The 10,000-nt window shown below is 40.1% G+C and overlaps 1 protein-coding gene across 1 annotated transcript in view; it reads left to right on the forward strand.

The window, feature by feature from the left end:
- Positions 1–5,204, forward strand: part of LOC125041269 (cell death abnormality protein 1-like) — a 51,603-nt gene extending 46,399 nt beyond the window's left edge. The window contains exons 21-25 of the mRNA XM_047636106.1: positions 362–607; positions 1,621–1,866; positions 2,127–2,372; positions 4,143–4,389; positions 4,968–5,204. Of these exons, the coding sequence (XP_047492062.1) occupies positions 362–607; positions 1,621–1,866; positions 2,127–2,372; positions 4,143–4,258 (854 nt within the window). The 3' untranslated portion in view covers positions 4,259–4,389; positions 4,968–5,204. The remainder of the gene's footprint in view (positions 1–361; positions 608–1,620; positions 1,867–2,126; positions 2,373–4,142; positions 4,390–4,967) is intronic.
- The last annotated feature ends 4,796 nt before the right edge of the window (positions 5,205–10,000 follow it).

The following is a 10,000-nucleotide window of genomic DNA, read 5'->3' on the forward strand; positions in this document are numbered from 1 at the left end:
AACAGGTTTAGAACTTACAATAAATGCTACCCTTTTCGTTTTGTCTGATTCTAATACCTTTAGAATTTATAATAAATGATACACCTCATTTTTCTTCTTCTTCTTTTTCTTTTACAAGGGTCATTGCTGCCTTTCTAGTTACCAGGTTCTGTCTTCGTGCCTGTCTAGTCCTTCCAAGGAAACACAGCTGTTGAGACCTGTCATCGAATGGGGGTCAAAGTTGCGATAGAGAGGAACTGGAGACCTTATCACATCATCCTCATCCTCATATGCATATCCCACAGCGAAAAGATATTAAACATCCACCTGATAACAAGGCTAAACTTAAATCTTGTTCATATATATTTTTTACACATTTTAGACTGCACTCATCTGACCAACTGTACCACGGAAAGAGGAGTCTGTCGCCAAAACTGCTTAAGTGGAGAATCAGAAGTTACGAATGGATGTTCAGGCTTCAACTGCAAGTGTTGTAGACCTGCCGATGCAACGTGCCCGGCCACACCCGCCACCTGTCAGGGATTGTGTAAGGACAGTAGACGGTGCGCTGTAGCTGACCGCATTGCAAATTCAACATGCACTGGGGAATTCTGTACTTGCTGCATAAGTAAGTTACAAACTGGCAACTTTATCATTTGGCTTCCCTCCCCCGTCTTTAGGTTTCCCAATATCATCGTTCAACTGAATAACTCGAGAATATAGCTAAAATGTGTACAATGTAAGGAAGAGGTCAAGGATCTGATACTGTCTAAAATTCGTGCCATATGGCATGCGAGTTGAGCTTTGTAACCTTATATATATATATACTTTCCAAACAGTACTCGCAGAGTAACAGTGCAATGCGATCCAAGCGGCTAGCAATATTTCCCATCACAAAGGAGACAAAATAATTTGGAGTATTCCTGAGTTTACTACAAAAAACTGTATTACCACAATCCTGAAAGGGGAACGTCTATCTATATATTGCCCTGTGGAATCGTGAATTTTGGTTGACCTTTCGAAAAATCATTATTATACAATATTATAAAGAAAATAAGTCTAGTGTCATGGTATGAGGTAACTTGCAGTGAATCCTTATATTCTCACTACGATTTTTACGAGGTACCTAAAAACACCAATACATCAAACTACCTGCAAGAATGTCCACAGATCGTGCTGGGGAAAAAAACATTGCTCCATTCAAAGTGCGACGTTCTATGCTGTATTTTTATTTTGGCAATTACTGTTAGAGTGAGTGCATCTGCTTATAATAATACAAGTAATAAGTGGTCTGTTGTATCCCCGTTACCTTGTGCCTGTGGTAATTTTCATATAACTGAAGAAAGCCTTCAGATAAAGGAAATTGCTTTTAAAGGTGTCTTAGCTTTCGCATCAGACTTGGATAACAAAATACATATATACACAAACATACAGACTAGGTATGTAATCCTAGCTATGAAATCATACATAACATTACTCACTGTGTTTTCTCTTTGTGATATGCATAGGGTAACCCTTGCCCTGTATTTACATGTCCCTTTGTTAGAATTATCTCAAATAGTAAACATGTCATTTTCAAATCTCTTTGCGCAGAGAGGCATCTGCTATTGAAGAAAATTTTACTAATTTTGCATATTTCAGACTGCACTAGTCAAGCCAACTGTACCGCGGAAAGAGGAGTCTGTCGCCAAAACTGCTTAACTGGAGAATCAGAAGTTATGAAGGGATGTTCAGGCTTCAACTGCAAGTGTTGTAGACCTGCCGATGCAACGTGCCCGGCCACACCCGCCACCTGTCGGGGATTGTGTAAGGACAGTAGAAAGTGCGCTACAGCTGACCGCATTGCCAATTCAACATGCACCGGGGAATTTTGCACGTGCTGCATAAGTAAGTTAGTGGCAGCTTTTCGTTCGGACTTTTATTCAGTCTCACACCAAATGTGTACGGTCTCATACATACGTGTGTTAGACTTCACTGAAAACATATAAACCATATAGAATCTGTACACCAAAAGGAAATTGTGAATCATTAGATATTACCTACTTTTTCAAACAAAATGCATACATGCTTTCATTTTCTACAGTTGCTGGGAATGTTCTTGACTTCAGTTTAGATTCCAAAAACGTAGCGTTTATTTCACGTTTCAGACTGCACTAGTCAAGCCAACTGTACCGCGGAAAGAGGAGTCTGTCGCCAAACCTGCTTGGCTGGAGAATCAGAAGTTACGAATGGATGTACAGGCTTTAACTGCAAGTGTTGTAGACCTGCCGATGCAACGTGCCCGGCCACACCCGCCACCTGTCAGGGATTGTGTAAGGACAGTAGAAGGTGCGCTGCAGCTGACCGCATTGCCAACTCAAACTGCACCGGAGAATTTTGCACGTGCTGCATAAGTAAGTGACTCCCTGGCAACTTTATCGTTTGGCCTTGTTCCCTTTTAAATCTCAAAACAAATTCAAATGCAAGTTTGACTAACTGCTTTACTAATTCATGTTTTCATTGAAAACGACTGAACACTAATAAATTTAAATGTTCTTCACTAAGTGATTGCAGTTGATTTGTAAACAGAAAAGAAAATCATTGATAACTTTCTCAATAATCTTTGACTGATTTTATACTCAACATAGTAGAACTTCTTAAAACATGTTTTATTAAATTTTCTGTACCATCACAATTTACCATCTAGGTAATACAGATTTAAAGACAAATGTTACAACACCAAAACATATGTCCCTTTTTTTGAAACACGATTTGCATTAGACATGTTTTGGACGTTTAGGTAATAAGAGTATACTAATGCCTGTTACCGTTTCCAAACAGCACCCAAAATAGAGCCTCGACTATTCTTTATTGCCTGCTGTATTATAAAAGTAAACATTCGCTATTATAGTACACCAGTAACTTATAAATATCTGCAACTGAGACACTAAAATAGCCTTTGATAACAACAACAAAGGGCCACATGATTACCTACCTTAAGGTTGCCTGCAGCTATCAATGTTTATATGCATTTGCTAGTGTGACGTCATCTCGCCCTGCTCGACTTGTCCCTGACGCCAGAGTAGGCTTCCGAACGGTCAGAACATCCTGTCTAATTTGCTAGACGAGGGGGTCCGGACGCAGAATTACATCATGAAAGGAATCGGATATTACCTTAATCTTAAAATCATAAGTACTACAGACGTAATTCAGTTATAACATATTACTGTTGTAAAATAGATTCCTGGGTCTGTGATTTTTTTTTTTTTCATTAAATTTGGATTCCTCTGTCCCTGGACCAAGATTCAAACCAGCTGTTATCGACATTTATACGCCATCTGGGGAAGTTGTCGAGCGCAACCGAGAGCGTTCTTTGCCTAACTCCTGCTAATGTTTGAGGGCAACGAAAATCTAGTATAGAAGCGTCTCCTGTACGTGTCACAAAACTTAAATCTAACTCTAGGGGTGTATTAAGACCTGAAACCTGGAATAAATCGTAATAGGGTATTGACTTATCAATTATTGTTATGCAATGGCAATGCCTTTAAAAACGTTTTATCAAATATTACTTTGTGACCAGTAAAAACGCTTTAAATGCAAATAGGTTTGTGTGTGTGTGTGCAGATAAATATATAGATGTAGATATAGATACACACACACACAAACACGCATATATATATATATATATATATATATATATATATATATATATATACACAGATAGATAGCTAGATAGATATAGACACATACACACGTGAGTGTGTGTGTGTGTGTTCTTATATATATATATATATATATATATATATATATATATATATATATATATATATACGTATGTGTGTGTGTGTAAGAAACAGAGGCAAAACGTAGCCCTTTGTCATGTGCTTTTTTCCATGTTCTGCGTTCTCGTGCCGTAGCTATGCAACATTTCTCCACGGAGCCTTCATGTTAGTTTATAATTTACGAACTGAAATTCCGAATATGTGGCATCCAACCCTCGTGACGTCAAAGTATGAGCCAGCGTTGTTATACGCAATATGAGTATATCAAATATGAGATGTTTAAATCACGTTTTTAAGTTGTAAAGGCGACATTTCATGTCACTGGCACTGGCACCAATGCAACTGCAATTGTCATCTCTCTCTCTCTCGCGTGTCTATAACAGGATATTTTGCACGTTTCAGACTGCACTAGTCAAGCCCAACTGTACCGCGGAAAGAGGAGTCTGTCGCCAAACCTGCTTGGCTGGAGAATCAGAAGTTACGAATGGATGTACAGGCTTCAACTGCAAGTGTTGTAGACCTCCCGATGCAACGTGCCCGGCCACACCCGCCACCTGTCAGGGATTGTGTAAGGACAGTAGACGGTGCGCTGCAGCTGACCGCATTGCCAACTCAAACTGCACCGGAGAATTTTGCACGTGCTGCATAAGTAAGTTATTGGCAAATTGCACGGAGCCATTTTGAACTTGCTGCACCGGTAAGTGAAGGAACATGCTCTCGTGTGCAGTCAAAAGCGGAAGACTTCTGATTCTGTTTCTCGCGTTGCAAAGAAACTGGAACCCATTAAAGTGGAGGTTCTTCCGAAGTAAAGCTGTTTGAGTCACTATCTAATTACGACTATATAAGTGCATACCTATGTACATGAAAACACACACACAAATACTATACAAGAACACATTTTTCAGGTAATAAAGCATCACCATGGTCATTAAATAATCATTCCAAACCTGCCATAACTGAAGCTCTCTTGGTTTTTATTCACATTTAACAAGAACACTCCTAATCTAAGTATTCAGTCATCAAATCCTTGAAAAATGATCTTATGAGGTAATTATCAACTCGAATCTTCCACTGAGTTTGAAAACAAGGAATGAAGTAAATCGAAGCTTCTGTTTACATGCCGGCCAGTGTGACAGTGACAGTTATATATTGATATATCAAAGTTATTGAGTAAATTGTTATCTTTTAAGCTCCTATGGTGTACTTAGACTTTTTCTATATCTTCAGATTGCACTCCGCTAAGCACTTGCACCGATCAAAGGGGCGTTTGCAAGCAGACTTGCACACAAGGCGAAAAGGAAATTAACAACGGATGTTCAGGCGCCGGTTGCAAATGTTGCTCTCCTCCTCCTGCAACCTGCCCTGCCACATCCACATGCCAGGGAAAGTGTGTGGATTCCAGAGAGTGTAATACAACTAACGTCATAACTGGTTCAACATGCACTGGTGGTAACTGTACCTGTTGCTTGGGTGAGTTAAGAAGGAAACAGACGAATATATGCGTGTGTTTATGTTTGTGTTGTTATATTTACAGTGCATTACGTAGAGGATAATTGGCACTGCATAATATCTGCCAACTTGGTGAAGTTATGACTGCTAACTTAGACAAGCACCCAACTGTAAGTATTGATCTGTATTTGGGGATGGATGCGTTTCATGTGTACTGTTGATTCAGGTAATTTCGCTCAAAGGAAGTTGTTGAATCTTGGGCTGCGTCTGAAGAAGAGATCCATTTTATCGCGATCCAGGAAAGAGCTCCCTCTAGGCCCTGATGTACACTGATGATATTATCTATCTCTTCGCATTCCTTTTTGGTTACATTATTCTCGTTTACTGCATTATTTTTTTGCGAATCCATGTACCGTTTACATTCATCACTTCTACTTTACGCCTAGTCATGTGACGAGCTGTAAGTTTGCCACAAGTACATTTCCGTCGTTTTCGCTGCGTCATTGTTGTGATCGGCATTTTTCTTCCCTTCCTCTTTGTCGCATTAATCGCTCTGCTAGCTTCACACCAGCGACGATTCCTTTGGTCTGCTAGCGCCAGTGCCTTGCTTGCAGCCGCCTTTGCAGCCGCCTTCGCCTTCTTCCTCATTCTAAATTTACTCTTATTATTTTCTAGATGCTTCTAGTCTCGTTTTCCTCTTATGCTTGGCTCTTCAACATTTGCTCCTTTTGCTTCAAAAGTACTGGAAACTAAGCCTCTTCCTGATGCTACGATAATTCTTATGGGACAAGAGGATAACTAATATTAGATGCAAAACAGCAGATGATGATGTAGATGTCTGCAGACCGAAGTCTAAATTAAACATCTGCCACGTGTCAATTCGGAGCCATCGCAATAGCGGGACTTAGATGACGATTAGAGCTGACCTCGTTCGACCTTCAGTTCGCACGCTGCCTCCGGCCCTCCGGCACTCAGCGCTTGCTCCCAAGACATCGCATCGTAGCTTTCAAGTTCAAGCCAGGTCCCTGTGGACTGCTACTTACATCTCCCTACCCTATTTTCTCCTTTATCTTTGTGAATTTAAACAGAAAATGAAAACAGACGAAAGTAAAGTAAAAAGTAAGATTAAGAACTGCAACTTTATATAAGATAACCGGCTAGTAACACTTAACATCTCCCCTCTCTGTTGCCTTTCTTGTTCTCTTACTATCTTGGCCCATGCGTGTATGATCTGGTTCCTTGACTATAAATAGCAGTTTGACTGACGATATCCGACACTGCGACGAAGGAGGACCCTGCTGTGGAAACAGTCACCTTAGGACGCTGTAGGAAGTACGTCAACAGAAATCGCCATAGACCTGCAGATGTAGCTGCCCGAAGATGTAGTGGAAGGGCGCCGGTTGGACACCCGCAGATCCAGTTAGACTCCTGAAGCTCGTCAGCGCAGGTATCAGCCGCCCTAAGATGCCGATGAGGACGCCGCCTGCCAGGACGCCTATTGATCCAGACGAAGGTTACGAGGACGTCTGGACTAGCACGCAGTCGAGAAGGACCTAGACGAGAACTGCGAGAATGTGTGAACGAGTACGCCACCGAGGACGAGGACCACGAGGATGTTTAGACGAATCCGAAGTCGAGGAGAACCTGTGCGAGACCTTCGAGGACGTGTGGACGTCGAGGACAAATTGATTATTACAGGGACTAAGAAAAAGAGGAAGAAGACGACAAGGACGAGTAACCACGAAGATGGACCAAGGACAACGCACGCGAGAACGAGATGACCAATCAGGTCCCTACACCTCTTGATTCAGGTAATTTCGCTCAAAGGAAGTTGTTGAATCTTGGGCTACGTCTGAAGAAGAGATCCATTTTATCGCGATCCAGGAAAGAGCTCCCTGCAGGCCCTGATGTACACTGATGATATTATCTATCTCTTCGCATTCCTTTTTGGTTACATTATTCTCGTTTACTGCATTATTTTTTTGCGAATCCATGTACCGTTTACATTCATCACTTCTACTTTACGCCTAGTCATGTGACGAGCTGTAAGTTTGCCACAAGTACATTTCCGTCGTTTTCGCTGCGTCATTGTTGTGATCGGCATTTATCTTCCCTTCCTCTTTGTCGCATTAATCGCTCTGCTAGCTTCACACCAGCGACGATTCCTTTGGTCTGCTAGCGCCAGTGCCTTGCTTGCAGCCGCCTTTGCAGCCGCCTTCGCCTTCTTCCTCATTCTAAATTTACTCTTATTATTTTCTAGATGCTTCTAGTCTCGTTTTCCTCTTATGCTTGGCTCTTCAACATTTGCTCCTTTTGCTTCAAAAGAACTGGAAACTAAGCCTCTTCCTGATGCTACGATAATTCTTATGGGACAAGAGGATAACTAATATTAGATGCAAAACAGCAGATGATGATGTAGATGTCTGCAGACCGAAGTCTAAATTAAACATCTGCCACGTGTCAATTCGGAGCCATCGCAATAGCGGGACTTAGATGACGATTAGAGCTGACCTCGTTCGACCTTCAGTTCGCACGCTGCCTCCGGCCCTCCGGCACTCAGCGCTTGCTCCCAAGACATCGCATCGTAGCTTTCAAGTTCAAGCCAGGTCCCTGTGGACTGCTACTTACATCTCCCTACCCTATTTTCTCCTTTATCTTTGTGAATTTAAACAGAAAATGAAAACAGACGAAAGTAAAGTAAAAAGTAAGATTAAGAACTGCAACTTTATATAAGATAACCGGCTAGTAACACTTAACATCTCCCCTCTCTGTTGCCTTTCTTGTTCTCTTACTATCTTGGCCCATGCGTGTATGATCTGGTTCCTTGACTATAAATAGCAGTTTGACTGACGATATCCGACACTGCGACGAAGGAGGACCCTGCTGTGGAAACAGTCACCTTAGGACGCTGTAGGAAGTACGTCAACAGAAATCGCCATAGACCTGCAGATGTAGCTGCCCGAAGATGTAGTGGAAGGGCGCCGGTTGGACACCCGCAGATCCAGTTAGACTCCTGAAGCTCGTCAGCGCAGGTATCAGCCGCCCTAAGATGCCGATGAGGACGCCGCCTGCCAGGACGCCTATTGATCCAGACGAAGGTTACGAGGACGTCTGGACTAGCACGCAGTCGAGAAGGACCTAGACGAGAACTGCGAGAATGTGTGAACGAGTACGCCACTGAGGACGAGGACCACGAGGATGTTTAGACGAATCCGAAGTCGAGGATAACCTGTGCGAGACCTTCGAGGACGTGTGGACGTCCAGGACAAATTGATTATTACAGGGACTAAGAAAAAGAGGAAGAAGACGACAAGGACGAGTAACCACGAAGATGGACCAAGGACAACGCACGCGAGAACGAGATGACCAATCAGGTCCCTACAACTCTTGAAGTTAATCAAATGGCGTGAGTAGGTGACCGAGTAATATGGCATGCACATAAGCATGATTTGTGTAAGCTAATAGCTCAAGATCATGTCTGCAGACAACAGTCTAAATTAAGCATCTGCCACGTGGGCTCTATGTCACTAGATGACGATTATAGCTGAAACCGTTCGACCTCCTGTTCGCACGCCGCCTCCGGCCCTCTGATGGCCGGGGCGCGACACTGCACTCAGCGCTTGCTCCCAAGACATCGCATCGTAGCTTCAATTACTTGTGTGTACTCTTACAATAAAGAGTCAAGCCGTTTAACTACTATGTCTGCATTGCCAGTCATTGTTTAGTCACCAACAGCCTCTTACAATATGTATATATGTCTGTGTGTATGTGTGTGTGTGTATATATATATATATATATATATATATATATATATATATATATACATAACATATGGTAAGATGCAAGAGTTACGTTTAAGCAAGTGGAAACTAATCCTTTATTTCCCACGTCTTTAGTTTTGCCAACCAAGAATTTACCAACCACAATTGCTGTCTAGAATGTAACCCCTGTTGATTTGTGTGTATGTTTTTGTGAGTGTATTTCCACAACGCAAGCATTTCTTGATAGTGCAAGATATTCCAAGAATTTTTGAAAAAAAATTTAAAACCCTTCCCTTTTTCACCCCTTTCCCGACGGGAATTTGCCCCGGGGTTTTTTTTTTGGGAAAAACCCCGGGGGTTTTTTAAAAAAAAAAAAATTTTTTTTTTTTTTTTTTTTGTTTGGTTTTTTTTAAATTTTAAAAAAAATTTAAAAAAAATTTTTTTAAAAAAATTTTTTTTTTCAAATTTTTTTCCCCCCCCTTTTTTTAAAAAAATTTTTTTTTTTTAAAAAAAAATTTGGGGTTTTTCCCCCCGGTTTAAAAATTTTTTAAAAATTTTTTTGGGGGTTTTTTTTTTTTTTAAAATTTTTAAAAAAATTTTTTTTTTAAAGGGGGTTTTTTGGGGGGGGGTTTTTTTTTTTTGGGGGGAAAAAAACACCGGGAAATAAAAAAAAAGGGGAAAAAAAATTTTCAAAAAAATTTTTTTTTTTTATTAAGTAAATTTTTTTTTTTTTTTAAAAAATTTTTTTTTTTTTGAAAGGGGAAAAAAAAAAAAAAAATTTTTAAAAATGGGGAAAAAAAAAATTAAATGGGAAAAAAAAAGGGGGGGGTTTTTTAACCCCCCTTTTTTTTTGGGGGGTTTAAAAAAATAAAAAATTTAAAAATTTTGGGGAAAAAAAAATTTAAAATTTTTAAAAAAAAAAAAATAAAATTTTTTTAAAAATAAAATTTAAAATTTTTTTATTTAATTATTTAAATTTTTATTTAAAATAAAAAAAAAAAATTTTTTTTTAAAAAAAAAAAAAATATAATTTATTAAAAAATTAAAAAT

This window comes from Penaeus chinensis, chromosome 30 (assembly GCF_019202785.1).
Source record: "Penaeus chinensis breed Huanghai No. 1 chromosome 30, ASM1920278v2, whole genome shotgun sequence".
In the NCBI taxonomy this organism is placed as follows: Eukaryota; Metazoa; Arthropoda; class Malacostraca; order Decapoda; family Penaeidae; genus Penaeus; species Penaeus chinensis.